The following is a 15,683-nucleotide window of genomic DNA, read 5'->3' on the forward strand; positions in this document are numbered from 1 at the left end:
CCACCCCCAGCCGGCCGCGGGCTCCTCCCGCCCCTCCGCCACCTGCACGGGGCCTGCCCCGGCCCCAGCCCCAGCCCCGGCCCCGGCTCCAGCCCCGGCCTCGGCCCCGCCCGGCCCCGGCTGTGCCCGCGGCTGTGCCGGGGAGCCCGGGCAGGCCCCGGGGAGCGGGATGGCGGCGGTGCCGCTGCTGCGAGGAGGTGAGGGGCTGAGGGGCTGAGGGGCTGCGGGGCTGAGGGGCTGGGGGGGGAGCCGCCCGCCCGCCCGCCCTGCTGCGGGAAGGGGGCACGGCTGCGGGCAGGGCAGCGCCGGGGTTGGGTTTTGTCAGGGCGGTGGTCTCAGGCACCCCGGGGGGGGTTTCCGTATTTTAGGTCACGTTTTGTTTTGAAGTGTCATTATTCTGCGCTGGGACTGCCCCGGGTCGGGTCGGAAAGCAGGCAGCGGCTCTGTGGCAGCAGGGTTAGGGCAGCGTCCTGTGGCACTGCTGTCAGGCTGGGAGCTGGGAATAAAGACACCGTGCGGGGGAATAAACTGTGAGACTGACTTATGGTTATAGCTAAGGGTTGTGATTTCGTTTCTGCAGGCTAGCTGTGGTTTCTCCCGAAAGGACGTGCCCCCTCGCCTCGCTGACACAAGGTACGAGCCGGGAGCCGGGTGTGGGGTGCGCAGTGAGGGGCTGTGCTGTGCTGTGCTCGGGGCAGAGCCTGGTGTGGTTGCTTTTTTATGGGGTTTGAGCAGCAGGACCACAGCACGGCTTGGTCTTGACATTTCTGTCACTGCTGGCTTCCCCGATCCCAGCAGGATGCTCCTCACGGAGCGCCCTGGTCCCACTGGGGTCAGGGCAGTGACTGCGCCAGCTGAGAGGTCACTGGGCATCCCCTGTGAGGGACGAATGTGGCAGAAACCCAAATCTTTTTCAGCAGGGGTAGCTTAATTTCTGGCTTCTAATGATCTGGGTCCTTGGAGGGTCAGCAGAAAGCTGAGGCTGGATGGAGGAGGAGGAGGGAAGTGGTCTCTCCGCAAGGACTCCCGGCTTGGCGGCTTCTCACCGCCCGACCACCCCTGGGTGAAAGCCCCCGTGCAGCAGAGCTGCGGCTGGTGGAGGGCCGGGGGGCTGTGCACGTGTCAGCCGTGGCAGTGAAAATACACGGTGGAGAGGGTGGCAGTGGGTACAGTGGGCATGGCCTGGGAGCATCGCTTGTGCAAAGGAGCAGGGCAGCCTCGGGGGAGCAGTGCTGTGCGGTCAGAGGAGCCACAAAATGCAGCAGAAGGGGACGAGAGCAGCAGGAAGCCTCTGCTGGCAGAGCACAGGGTCTGCAGGAGGCAGAGGGTCAGCATGTTATGTTGCAGAGCTGGGAGATGTCTGAGGTGATCCTGCTGAGATTTCAACTTCAATGTGCCAGATATGGCACGTAGAGACCATTTGCTCATCCATGACAAAGAGTTCTGCACTTTTTTAAAAATAAACCCACGGGAGTTTTTCCACTGGCCTTTGCACCGAGCCCATCAAATACCTGCTCTGTGTTTAGCAAGCAGACCAGGGGAGCAGGTTCAAACCACTTCTTCCTTGCTTGCGCAAGGGTCTTGTGCGTGTGTGCGGGTAACCTCCAAGGCAGCCGCTCTTTGCCAGGCGGAAAACCCCAGGACACGTGGGCAGTGTCGCTGCGCTGTTACCGGGCTGCGGCCGCTGGGCACTTCCCTTGGTGGACGGGATCCCGTCCTTATCGTAACTGGGGTGGAAGTACTCAATTAGACCCAGTCAAAGCCACACCAAACGCGCAGCCAGGCAGGTTGGACCAGCGATGCTACGTGCATCGTGCATCAGCAGATGTAAAAGCCAATTGTACCTGCTATGTCTGGTGTGTGCGTAAAGCTTAGGACAGCCATTCCTCACGTTACTTTTCAGATGACCTCATGTGACTGTCAAAAAAATGGATTGTGCTGTGTTTAAGGAAATCACGGGTTCTTCATATAAATAGCACGGCTCGCTTGTAAATGCTGAAGAACCGGCCAGCTCCCAAAACAGCCGAAAGAATGTTTTGGGGAGAAACAACCCCGGGACTGAATGTGCAGAGATGCAGCAAGAGGGAACAGGGACGAGTCAGGAGGGCTGGTGCAGCACAAAGCCTGCATGATGCATACGTGGCTGCTGTCTCTGCAGGAAGGAAACATTTACAGTGCCAGCTTTTTGAAAAGGAAATGGAAGGTGTGATGTTATTGCTGGTGATCACTGTGCCATGGCCTAAAAAAGTGTTACACTACCTAGCTGGGGACAAAAAACAACAGGTAAAGCCTTAACACTAGTGGAAAGAAGGAAGGCTTCACAAACAAAACCCGACCTTCAGGCAACATCCTAGAAAGAAAAAAAAATGGCATGAGGATCTCATCCTTGTGTTCTGTATTGTTCAGGAGAAAATAAAGTGAAAAATGAACAGCATAACTCTAGTAGGCCCTAGTGATGAGCTTGATTTCTCACCTGAGTTTCACCTGCTGGCACTCCTGTGTGACTGTTGCAAATTTTCCATGAGATCACAGAGAGATTTATCCAAGAAGAACACTTCCAGAGTAGCTTTCAGGAAGGTCTGACCAACTGAAGTGCTTGTGGTCACAGGCTCAGCAGCAGTGATAAGGACAGACATCAAGAGGTCTTGTCAAAATGGGGTGTAAGAAGATGGTAGTTTTCCTCTGACCCCAGAGGCCAGCATGATGCAAAAATCCCATGTCTGGCAGAGGCAAAGCTCTTGAGGGGCCTGCAGACCCAGCCCCTGCCTAGCCCTGCCATCATATCCCTGGGGGCTGCCAAGGATTTGGGAACAGACAGTGTTTCCCTCTGGAAGCAGGCTATAGCCTGCTGTGGTAGCTGATACAGCCAACGTAGACAGTCATTTCTCCACACTGACAAAGCTGCTCGTGTTTGTCTTGGCTCTGTTTTTCTTTCAGTTGGTCACTTTGCAAGCTCAGAGCTGGATCGTCCCTTTGGCATTGTGTGGGAAGGCAATATTAACAGGAGCAGTGTATCCTGTGCCTGTGAGGCTCTTGACATTTTGCTGCTGCAACTTGAGAGAAGAGTTGACGTTTTATAGCATGTATAAATACATTCTGCACAGGTCCAATGGCATTAACTCAGCCACAGTGTATGGAATAATTTAGTTATCTTTTTCTTTTTTTTCCTCCCAGGACACCCTATGACGTCCTAGAACAGGTACTAATGGAAGGCCCTTTGCAGACCTCCCTTCATGTGTGCCACGAAAATGGCCAGTGGATGTCAGAGTTACCTGAAAAGCTCTGGGATATTCCCCTCTATAACTTAGCTCTTCCAGGTAAAGATTAACTTTTGTCCTGTGATGCTTTATTGGCATGTCACTTCAGCACTGGAACATCCTGTTTGTGCCATTTCGGGATGGCTATATTTATTATTTGGGTCAGTGTGTGGGAGAAGGGCTTGGGGGAGTGTTTGTGTGGCGTGTGCAAGTGTGTGAATATCTTTATTTTGTATTTTGGGGGGTTTCTCAGAGGGGAGGGGGAAAATGACCTCTTGAGGAAAGGGAAGAAAGTGAGACTTCTTTGGCATCAAGATGCACAAGATGCTTCTGAATCATCTTGTCAGGTAAGTGCTAAAAATTTAAGCATTTGCTCACCTTGGCCATTTTTTTTCTAATATGTTTTTCTAGTATGTAAAACTAGATTTATGCAGTTATGGGTAAATGCACCTGCATTATAGTTGGAGTCCTCCTTGGTACTGCATCCAGACCTGCTTATCATTAGCATTTTTGGGGTCATGTTGCTGGTTCTTTCTGCTGCCTTGAGATTTTTTTTTCTCATTCTGCCTAAAGAATTTACAGGAGAACCTGTTCTCACCGGCTTGTGGGAAGGCACCAGAGGACTGTTAGCTCTTGAGCACTTTGCCTCCCCAGTGAGAATGGTACAGAAGGACAGTCCAGCCCACATTTTCTCTCACACCTTTAGATGCGACATTTTGGGTGGAAAGCAGCACAGCATGTGGATGGATGTTTTATCTAGGTTAGAGAATCCTAGGTTAACTTAGCAAAGCTGTATTTAGAGATAACGAGGAAAATCAAGTCTTATCTTCAGTGAGCAGAGCCCTGGGAGGACCTGAGAACTGTGGTGGAGCTCTTCTACCCCTCGTGGAACAGCAGAATATGATTTAAAGTGAAAAGCAGAAACTTCCTTCATGGTGACTTTTTGGATGTGAAATTTAAAGTGATGTTAACATCAAAACAAGCACACCTCTCAGTTTTGGATAAAGTCTAAATTAGAGTACTCAGATGTTATAAAGAAAATCTAATTTCTTTTTTAATCAACAAAATAAGAAAATAAGTAACTATCTTATGGCAGAAGAAAGGTCATGTTCCCTTTTTATCTTCTATTCCTCTTGCAAAAGTTGTTCCAAAAGCCAGTATCATGCTCCGTGGTTTTCAATGAAAAGGAACAGTGTTATTTCTAAAGAGCTTTCGCAGTCATGTTTCTTGGTTGAAAGCTGAGAAACTGCTGATGTGTGCTTTTGACTTCCTGGCACTTCTCCTAACAGTGACGTTGGCATTCTTGTGAATGTTTGCTGTTCTCATGAGCAAATCTGCATGGAGAGCAGGCAGGCAGAGAAGAACGGCTGCAGAATGGCATGAAGCTGCGGCAGGGTCGGTTCGGGCTGGATGTCAGGAAAAGGCTCTGCACCCAGAGGGTGATCGGGCACTGGGACAGGCTCCCCAGGGAAGAGGTCACAGCACCGAGCCTGACGGAGTTCAAGAAGCATTTGGGCAACACTCTTCAGACATGTGGTTTGATCTTTGGGTGGGCCTCTGTGGAGCAAGGAGTTGGAATCGATGATCCTCATGTGTCCCTGCCAACTCAGGATATTCTGTGATTCTGAGTCCATTTTGGCAAACACTGTACAATTTTTCTGAGCACTGCAGGACACGTAGCTTGGAAGGTTTTGTTGCTTCTCCAGCTGACCTGCAAAACTCGTCCAGCCCAGGTCAGAACAAAACAAATTACGACCAACCAGGTCAGGACAGCTCTGGCAGGTCGTCAGAGGGAGCAACGTCTGGGGGAAACTCAGTTAGGAAACGGAAGCTGTTTGACCTCCTCACAGAAGCCAGGCCTGTCCGTCTGGTCCCTAGGACATGGTAAAGGTGGCACAAGCCAAGGGGTTCCCGGAGTGGGATGGCTGGGCTCGTCTCAGATAAAGAAGACAACAAGGCACTCAGGAAACCTGAGAAAGTGTGTTCTGAAATCATGACAAGACAGAGGCAGCTTTCAGAAGCTGGTGCTGTGTTGTGCCAGGGTCACCACAGTGCTGCAGGGGATGCCGTTTCAAGTTCCAAAACTGCATTTTTATTTTATTTTTTTTTTTTGCTACCTCACCGTCTTTGCACTGTATTCGTTGCATCATGGATATGCCATCTTCCTCTTATCACTGTAACCCACTGACATCACAAGAAGACTCCTAAATGAAAGGTTATTATCCGCAGGCTGGTTGGCATCAGCAGATGCAACACCCATGGCTGGAATCCTGTTCCCTTCTCTCAGACTTGGATTTGGTCCATGTGGATTTAGTGGTTTGACTCCTACATCTTTTAGGGCAAACTTCTTTGACTGCCCTCATTGTCAAACTTCCCTCTGCAGTAATCTTAGTTTGGGTGCTTAAAGCAGGAAAATAGAGGCAGAAAGCAGATTGTGAAGGTGAAAAATAGTGAGACATTAAACTATTTCTGACCATTTTAAATGATTTTCTCTGTTTCAAATACAAGCCTGTCCTTTTCCTTTGGCTGCTAGAAGTATTGCCATTGGCACCAGTAAGACTGACCTTTCAAGAAGCCATCAAGATGCCAACTGCTGCTAGAAGCTCCTAGCATCAGTGAACGCTTTGACAGAAGACTTCAAAACCAAAATAATATGCAAATTCCTTGCAGATACTCTGTAAAGATCCCAGCAAATCACTTCACGGAGTTGTTTGCTTATTGATGCTTTTCAAAATCAGAAGAAATAATGGAACAGAAGAAGCTAGCAAAAACGCTGGCTGCCTGTACTGAAGAAAGCGGACATAGAGGTTCATCTAAATATGATGCAAGAGCTGTGTCAGGCTTAACATTTCTTGGAAGTCAAACATTTGGACAGGCTGTACTTGACTCTAATACGTAACTTGTAATTCTCTATGCTGGAAAGAGGTAGTTCTGAAGTCCCTAAAAGGTGGATCCTGCCCGTCTGTCACATGCAAACTTAGATTAGATTTGTCTCTGAAGCCTTCAAGCACTCATGCTTTGTTCAGGGAGGCGTTCTTACCAGATATTTAAGATACAAATGCTTGAAGTGCCAGATTAGGAGTTGATCCAATCAAATGTGTAAGAAAGTGAATTTCAGCTTTCAGGCATGGTTCTGTATAGTTTCATGGGCAAAGGTGAGGGGCATGGGCATGAAATCCTGAACAAGTCTGAAATCGGGACAAATTCCAAATAGATTCAAGGAAAAGAATTGCTTCAGGGAAAAATATTGACAAGTCTCAGTGCCCTCCCTTCATGAGGATTTCGTGCTGACAATGTCACGTGGGCGATCTCTGTAGAAAAGCCCACCTTTTGACCATAACTGCATGGTCAATATACATACCTACAAGCAATACACAGGTATGTTTTGGAAATGAGGTGGTGTGTCAGGCGTGTGCCTGCAATATAACCATGTCTCGTGGTGTTTGAGTAATTAAGAAATGACATTCATTTAACATTTACCTTTGTATTCCACAGGGAGTCACGACACTATGACATACTGCTTGGATAAAAACTCGGCTGTTAGTGGCAATGAATCGAAGCTGGTGGAGCTTTTAAATAAATTTATGCCCTGCATTGTACGCCCGATCATTATGAAGTGGTCTATAACACAGGTAAGAGTTGTCCAACGCTCCCAGGCCTGAACAAATCTGAAGTATGTGCTGCTGTGCTGAGGGTGGTCATGCTCTCCCACACAGCAATGAGAGAACAGAACTTCCTGTTTCTATTCCAGCCTAGAAATCCGTGCTCTCATGAAATACCTGTGCTGTACGTACCAGATCTTTTTTTATTTTTACTTTATTTTTGCAGGGAAAAATCATTCGGCTTAGGCAGGGAGGATTCACAAAGATGTTGCTTAAAACTGACCACTTGTTAGTAGAAACCCATCATCCTTTTGGCATGTTTATTGTTATTGTTAACATTTAATATCAATATCGTCAAAGGAAGCTAGTAAAAGGGTTTTTCTTTTCTTGCACTGTGTTCAGAAGGTAATCCCATTGTTTGTACTGTCACTGTTGTGTGAGGTGTCTGTTGTTTTCCCTTGCTTTATTGTGTAAATATTTCAGTGAGCGGCAAAGACAAAACTATTGTGTAAGGGAACTTTTACCATTACAGATTAAGAGAATGAAGGTCTGACACCTCACATAAGGTTTAGTTCGTTTTTTAAAATGACTACACTTTAAGGTAGCAGTTATCTCTTGCTGTTCCTCACAAACGCCCGTTAAAGACAAAATTGGCAATCGTAATTTAAGTTAGAGCTTTTGAAGATTTTTCTAAAGAAGAGGCTTTGCTGGCATCAAAGAGGCACCAGAAATCCTTTCACTTTTGTTCTTTTAGAAGGAGCAGTTCATTATTAGTGAATTAAAACTGAATAATTGATAACTGGCAATGATTATGCCTAGGCTCCTTGTGCTGTGCTCGAGCAGCCCTGGCACACGGGAGGCTCAGGCACTCCAGCTCACCACATAAGTCACAGATTGATGTGCAAGGTCACTCGCTCGGCGCAGCGCCTGTTCTCGAGCTGCTCCTTTGCTTTGTGACTTAAGCCCTTGTCAGATTCAGAAAGCTCCTGCCCTGCTGGCTGATGAGGTGACCCTGGAGGGGACAGAGAAGCTCCACACACCTTTGCACTCATTTTCTGGCCCGAGCCCGGCTTGCTGAGCGGGAAACGTGCCGCGGTGCCCAGCCGTCCCTGCAGGGAGGTGACTCCACCCGTTGGTATCTGGAGCACCCAGATCAAGGAGTCCAACCAGTGGTAGGGCCCACGCGTTCCTGGATGACCCAACGCCTCGGAGCTGCCTGGATTCAGCCCTGGCTGTTCTGTTTCTGTTTCAGCCCCGGTGCCCAGGTCTCGGCTGCACGGTGGCTGACGCTGGGTGTGTGATCTCCACTTGTGCTCTGGATGCCTGGCGTGAGGCTGCAGCACCAGGCAGCATCGTTCCACAAGGCCTCCTCTTACATTTTGCCCTTGGGGGCAGTATTCACGGTGTCTAATTGAATATCCAAATGCAGGTGATGAATTAAGGGAGCCAAATCTCTCTGGTTTTCCCATGCAGCCAGTGGAAAGGAAGAAGTTTCTCCAAAGGACAGTTCAGAACAGCTTATTCTGGTGCTCTTTCTGGCCACAAAGGCTATATATGACCTACAACCATATACTTCCCCATCTCCAGTGACCCCTGGGTCTCTCCCTCAGCTTCTTCAGCCTGGAGGAGACCGAGCAGGCGTGGAGGTTGCTGCTGGCAGCTCCTGTGGTCAGAGGCACCCCACTACTTGCACCCCGGGTCACACAGGGCTGCTCCCCAGCCTTGCAGCTCAGGCACGGCCAGGGGAGATGAAACTCCCCTCCTAGGAGCAGAGAGTTGGATGGTGAAAGCCAGGCAGGGTGAACATCCCACTATCTGTCTGAGCTCTGTCCAGGTGCTAATGCCACTGACGTGGCTCATCGGGCACAACACCTTACATTGGTTTAGTTTTGCTGAAGCCTTTCAGGCCTAAATCAGTGCAGAGTATTTTTTCTGAGACCTGAAAGTGTTGTCCATACAAGCAGGTTGAACTGAGACAAATTAGTATTTAAGTGTATTAATTTGAGTTGCTTCTATTTTCTTAATGAAAGAGTCTCGATATAGATAAGAGATGTACCATTTGGGATTTTTTGCCCCAGAAACTCAGCTTTATCACATGTTCCACTTAGCCCTCAAAGTCAGTAGGGGAGGTCCAAGAGAAATTTAAAATAGAAGGAATCCTCTGTTTTGTAGGACTTCTGCAAGTTGATACAAACTTTTTTTTAAGAGACTTTGCCCTAATAAAAAAGAACAATAGCTAGTATTTTTTTCTATTCTTGTTTTTCCTTCTGTTGAGGATGAGTGAGCTCCGCAGAGACATCCGTGGTGAAGTCTTTGATCTAACAAAATAAATCCAGAATTTCGAAGGTGCTGATCCTGCAGGTTTTGTTTATACAAATAGTCTTGTGAACAGTGATCGTGTATTTATGCACAGGTTAATGAATCTTTGACTTTCAGAACACGACAAATGCAGAGGTCTGAAACTAATCTAATCTGTGTCTGCGGTGTATTCTGCAGGGAAATCAGGATCCCTCTTGTCAGATAGTAAGATAATACAAATTGTGACTCGGTGCCTTACAGTACCATCTTAAAGATGAAAGACCTGTGAAAAATGTCGCAGGGCTAATTTGATACACCTCTTCCAGTTATCTAATCTAAAGAAACAGATCCCTTCCAGGCTCTCGGGACCTTTGTCTTCTGTTTCACCCTTCAGGTACTGACTGTGACGGAGCAACTTGAGGCCGGCGTTAGATACTTGGACTTTCGGATTGCCCACAAGGCCAACGATCCATCAATGAATCTGTACTTCGTGCACATGGTGTACACGACTGTTGTTGTACAGGTATTGTCCTTGCCTTCAGAATGGCTCTACGCACAGTGCTGCTTGTTTTATCTAAGAGCCATCACAGTCTGAAAACGATGGCCCAAGGTCTTTTGAATAGGTTATTTGATTTCTTAACGTGAGGACCTCAAACTAGAGAAGGTTGGCAGGGCAGGTTACTGGGCTGGAACGTTTCAGCATCCATCTGGAACTGCTGTGCCTTGCTCTCTACCACCTACCCCCATAACATGTGTTTCTGGGGTTTATCTTGTGTTGTCCCAGGATGCTACCTAGGGCTGTCCCATTTCCCTGATAAGGACAGGCATTACTAAAAAGGAGAAGGTATTAAAAGCCTAATAAAATCACAGACACTTTTTTTTTTTGAGGAAAAAGTATTTCCCTGAAAGACAGAGAGACTCGAGTCTGGATCCCATGATCAAATTACTGTCAGCTACTGTGGAGACACTGCTGTGAGTTGCTCTTTTGCATGTGCTCTCTCACTGTGGACCAGTTCACGTCTTTCTTAGCTGGCTGTGCGTTCATCTGTGCCTGGCTGTACAGATCCCAGCAAATGCAGCTTCAGTTTGTAGCCTAACTGCCTAAACTTTGGTTTCATGCTTCATATTGGGGGTCTGGAACCTTCATGTCATGGCATGCTCGAGCAGACAGTTAGATGTAGTGCCTGCCCACCCTGCTAGTGACGGGTGGGCTCCAAGAAGTGTCATTGCCTGTAACAACCGGGGAGAACAGGTCCTGTTTCAGCAAGTACAGAGCTTTCCCCTGTTTTCCAGTTTCCCACTAACACAGTGTTTGCCCTTAAAGAAGCTTGGGAAGATGGGTTTACTGCTAACCTGCCTCTAAGAGGTAGGAGGTTCGTGGGTATTATCAAAATATAAAACTGCTAAGTCTGGTGTGTTAGACCCACATCCAGAGCAAATCATCGCGGACCTGCAGAAAGGTTTTCCTGGGGTGCTTCTCTCTGGAACATCCTGCGGGCTGTCAGATGTCCATACTCCAAAACCTATGCTGATTTTGTGGTTCTACTTCACTGTCAATGCTCTGCTTGTTTTACTTCTTTCCCCAGGGTAACATAAATGATTTGCCATGACTATCTCTTGTAGGATATTCTGTGGGAAGTGTTAAAGTGGTTGGAAGCTCATCCGCAGGAAGTTGTTATCTTAGCCTGCAGGAATTTTGATGGATTAAACAAGAAACTTCACTGTCATCTTATTGCCTGTATAAAAGAGATTTTCCAGTGTAAGCTGTGTCCCAGAAATGTAAGTGTGAGATTTTTTCCCACCTTTTTTAAAGGATGATATATTACAGTGAGGCCTTTGGTTCAGAATTGTCATATGTTTTCTGATTGTGCTGTATTTTTAAACTAGGAAACATTTGCCGCATCAGAAATAGGTCTTTACTTAATAAAATTGAAGAAATATAGCAAACCTACATCCCTTAGTGTGGAGGAGGGAATTAAATTGGACTGTCATGTCCGTTGAGTTGTGGGATAACAGTAGGGGACACAACAGTAGGGACACACCTGCCACCCACTGTTCTGACTGATTTTTTGAAGAAGGGTTGTTAAAAATACAGTCCAGACTCTGGCAAGGGCTTTCAGCCTCAGGTGGAGATGTCTGCCTTCTGAGCTGATGGGATTCAGATTACCTTACAGAAGTCTTTTCACAGCAATAATTACAAATCATTTTGATGCTACACGTAGCATAAAAATCACGTAGTTTAGGTTGGAAGAGACCTCTAAGTCACCTAGTCCAACCCCAGCAGGCAACTGGGCCAACTTCCAAGTTGTGTTGGGCCACGTCCTGGCAGCTTTCAGTCACCTGACCCTCCAGAAAGGCTTTATATTTAATAATCAGAATTACTTGTATACTGAATTTCATAAGTTGAGATTTTTAGCTTCCCCTTCTTTTTACAAGGTGTGGGAGCTTTTAGCAGTTAAACAATTAACATTTCAAAGATGCACAGGAACAGAGGGTTTTCTCTGGAGATGTGAGGGGTGCAGGATAATGATGACCCTGTTTGCGATTCGAATTAATCCTTTGAAGCTGGTGTGTCAGTAAGGGCTGACTATTACCACTTCAAAGCATTTTGCATGGCAGAGTTAAAATAGAACAATTCTCAGCAAAATTAGGGGATTCTGAATATTCAGGCCTCCACTGAATAACTGAAGACCTGAGTGACATTGTTTTATTGTTTCCCCAAATACCTTGAGTGTGTAAGTCGTGGATGAGCAGAGCAACGCAGGAGAAGACAGTCAAATTTACGTTTGGGTCAGCTCCAAAACTAAAAATAAAAAAATATATATATTAATTGGGAGAGGGGCAAGTTGTTGCTGATAGTTTGTTGAAGGAAGTTGGTGGTTTGAGATTTTGGTTTCTTCACCTGGCTGGAGAAAGAGAATGTTTCTGAGCTGTGTCCAAGCAGAGGGAGGACAGGCAGTGGAGACAGGAGGCACCAAGTATTTCCCTCAAGCAGGATCGTTTCCAGGGGGCCTGTTACCAGCACAGCAGAGCTTGCCATTTCTGCAGGTGACGCCTTTGCAGGTTAGGTAGCTGTGGGGCTTGTCAGAATCACCAATTCAGAATTAACATCAAACAGCCTCGTGCTTGCTCACTTATTTTAAAATCACCTAATAACTACTGTCTCTCAAGACTGCAGTTCTGGTGTTGAACAAAAGTAAGTGTCAAAGCGTTTATAAAGCTCTAAGCAGAGGTCTGCATGTAATACTGGCACAGGCCACAGTGTGACAACATTACTTTGTGTTTAAAATTGTAATTGCCTTAACTATTCAAGGTGTCTTCCTTTGATCTGGATTATTAGGGTTTAAAAATCCCTTGTCAGACATCTGCAGTTTCATCTTTGCTTTGTTTGCAAAATAAGCACCTGTGCTCGAGTATACATCTCTGGTACCCCCTTTAAAATAAAAAAAAATAAAAAAGGTTTGAGCTTTAGAAAGGCAGCTGTAGTAAAGCAAAGGCTTCTGTCAACCACAGATTTTGTAGCTCATGAGTAGCTTGTATCTTAATTTTGCAGTATTTTCTGATCTAATTGGGGCTCACACTCTCTCTTGGATGAAGTCCAGAGGGATTTCTATGTTCATTCAACCCCTGGCTTTCTTCAAAGACTTGCATTAAAATTTTTCAACTTTGGTTTTTATTTTAAGTAAGAAGCTAATTGGAACATCCTAAAGCCACCAATTCCTCTTCACAAACAACAGACACAGCTTTTAACCACCAACGTTCTTAAAAAAAAAAAGATGCCTGGTAAAATGTTGGTTTCAAAAAATAAATAAACGGAGGGCTGTTGAGTCAGTTTGTGACTCAGCTCTTGCCTTCTCTCAATGCAGGATGACCAGGGCATCCCAATTTCTGAAACAATGCCCTTACAGAAATCAGAATTAATATCTTCCTTACCTTTAGCCTTACTGAGTCTGAACACTCAAGTTTTCATTAAAGGCTGTGGCAAGAAATTTGGGTCTGTGTGGGACAGCTGCCCAAACTACTGCTGCTTCTCTGCATCTGTTTTCCTACAGATGAGTGTGGGGCTTTATGTTCCTTGTCCCTCCTTGTGCAGAACGGGCTATGTCTTCCTCTTGCAACACGTTTTCAGTTTGTAATCCATCCAGAGCTCCACCTGGCTGCAGGGTGAACTGTTTGAACCAAATTTGAGCCTCGCTGTCTAGGCGATTCCACGCTTCGGTATTTGAACTTTGGCAGACACTGCTCTTGTTGGCTCACAGCTCCCACTGACTTGCACCCGGCCGTGATTTCCCCTAGGTGGTTCCGACGCTGCGGACCATGTGGCAGCAGGGCTACCAGGTCATAGTCTCGTATGAAGAAGTCGTGGAGGTGGAGAAGCACTGCGAGCTGTGGCCTGCCATTCCGTACTGGTGGGGGAACAGAACTTCCACTCACGCTCTTATCCAGTACCTGGAGCGCATGAAGCGGATGGGCCGGCCAGGTACGTACGGGAGCTGCTGCAAAGAAACAAGAGGCAGGTACGGCAGTGCAACACAAACAGAAAGAGTAGGTTGGGAGTTCACAGGGGTGAGGGATGTCACCCCGCTGGGCATGCTGCATGCTCTAGACACTCACACGGTGCTGAGTGCTCTCGCCCACCCACGAGGGAGTGCAACATGCATGTCATCTTACCTGCTGATGTAAATGCGTGCGCAAGTGCGCCTACGTACATAGGTTATGTCACTCAGCAGCTCCTGAGTGATGGTGGAAAAGAACCAAGGGATGATGAGGGGAAGAACTGCTTGAGAAGCATACTCCTGATCCAAAGAAAAATGCTTCTGTAGATGCACCGTGTGTTCTCACATGTCACGTGGGAAGTGTAGTCAGCTGGAAGCAGCCCTTGTGGAAACACACCTTGCAGAGGGAGACTGGTGGGTGGAGAACATTGAGCCTGCAACAAACACTTGAGACAGGTTTAACTGAACTGGGATGGTTCAAGGAATGAGCTGGGTTTTAGTTAATTGTTTGGTGTGGCATACAGCAGCAACAAAGGAAGACAGCCCACTGAAACAGTTCTAGGACTGTGAAACAATCTTAAGATAGCATTTTAATGATTCCCAGCAGAACTAGACCTGGAGTTAATGCAATGCCGAGCGGTTTCTGTTCTCCTCAAAGGAATATTTAATGTGTCACCTTTTGATTTTTGTTTCAGAAAAATTCTTTGTTGCGGGCATTAACCTTACTGAAAATTTAAGATACATTCTTTTACACCCATTTGGCTCACTGAAGGAAATGACACTCCGGAGTCTTCCATGCTTGAAAATCTGGGTGAGGAAGCAGTATCCAGGAACGCAAAAAGAATGTATTAACATCATTGCTGGAGACTTCATAGGAAACGATGATTTTGTCAGAGACGTGATAGAACTTAACACAAAAATTAATCCTCCATTAGACTGTCACAGCAAAGCAGCAGGAACAAATACCATTTCATTCTCAGCTTTATAATCTTTGAAAAGCTGAAAAGACTTTGTGTGCATTGAGAGTTTCCTGGTTTAAACATCTTGGACTACATAAAGGTCCAGTTAACTTAAACCAGGGATGTTTTAAAAACTCATTAAGAGAAGTGCTCTCAAAATCATCAGGCTTTCAAAGTGTTTTCATGAAAAAGAGAGCAGGAAGATCTTGCTGAAGTCTCTAGAGAACTGTTATGTGGGTGTAATTTACTTAGAGGTGCTTAGATTCTGTAGCAGCTGGCAATATTGGAAATCTCAAGAACTTACTCCTATTTTATGTCCAAGTAAGAAGAAAAATATAATGTCACTAGTTGCACAAATTGTTTTGTAATTTTATTTTTCTTGGAGTTTAAAAGATACTCTGTGCATAACTGCAACCCCAATTCTCAGTATTTTATCAGTGTGAAACTGACTTGTCTGTTTTCATAGGCTGTATTAAATATGCAATATGAAAATGTTAAAAATATTTTTGATATATGAAAGATAAGGTACTGACACACTGCGGTTGTGTGCTGAGTTGTGAACCATTTTACTAGCAGGGTAGTCACAACATTCCTCACGATTTGTGAGATATGTGCATTGGAACACTTTCATTATTATCATTCGTGCCCCTTCTGCAGTCGCTCCAAAGATACCAGAGCCAGGCTCCTGGACAGTTTTGTCTGCTTCAGTAAAATGTGTTTTATTAGGAGCTGCCAAAATACCCTTTATGCTGAAAATAAACACATATGAAACTAATTTCTAATCTAAACTCAGACTGCTTTAAAAATACAGTTCATGAGCTTGTCACGTTTGAGGTTTCACAACTGGTCTTCTTTTATTAACATATTTTTGTAGCGCCATAGTCATATTTCCTCTCAGTAAGTATTCTTTGATTGCGTAAATGCTGTTTTTATGCTGCTTGGCACTGTAAATTAATTCTATTTTTCTAATTTTTAAATGGACTGTGCAATAACTGATGATCATGAAGGTAAGAAAAATGCCAAGTATCAGGGCTAAAAGAAAACAGGCATTGTATAAAGTTCACTATGCAG

General features: G+C 46.0%; 1 protein-coding gene across 1 annotated transcript; it reads left to right on the forward strand.

The window, feature by feature from the left end:
• Positions 1-143: 143 nt before the first annotated feature.
• Positions 144-15,367, forward strand: PLCXD1 (phosphatidylinositol specific phospholipase C X domain containing 1). The gene is made up of 8 exons (XM_084291755.1): positions 144-197; positions 581-633; positions 3,175-3,317; positions 6,753-6,889; positions 9,552-9,680; positions 10,781-10,936; positions 13,454-13,637; positions 14,349-15,367. Exons 3-8 carry the CDS (start codon positions 3,206-3,208, stop codon positions 14,639-14,641), a joined length of 1,011 nt encoding a protein of 336 aa, XP_084147881.1. The 5' UTR covers positions 144-197; positions 581-633; positions 3,175-3,205; the 3' UTR covers positions 14,642-15,367.
• The last annotated feature ends 316 nt before the right edge of the window (positions 15,368-15,683 follow it).

The sequence above is a fragment of the Netta rufina genome (assembly GCF_964035555.1).
Source record: "Netta rufina genome assembly, chromosome: 1".
Classification (NCBI taxonomy): Eukaryota; Metazoa; Chordata; class Aves; order Anseriformes; family Anatidae; genus Netta; species Netta rufina.

Bases quoted from the DNA above. Each gene is read 5' to 3' on its own strand.
- PLCXD1 (XM_084291755.1), top strand. From the start codon at position 3,206: ATGGAAGGCCCTTTGCAGACCTCCCTTCATGTGTGCCACGAAAATGGC. The intron at 3,318-6,752 runs GTAAAGATTAAC...TGTATTCCACAG, and splicing joins CTATAACTTAGCTCTTCCAG to GGAGTCACGACACTATGACA. The intron at 10,937-13,453 runs GTAAGTGTGAGA...GATTTCCCCTAG, and splicing joins GTAAGCTGTGTCCCAGAAAT to GTGGTTCCGACGCTGCGGAC.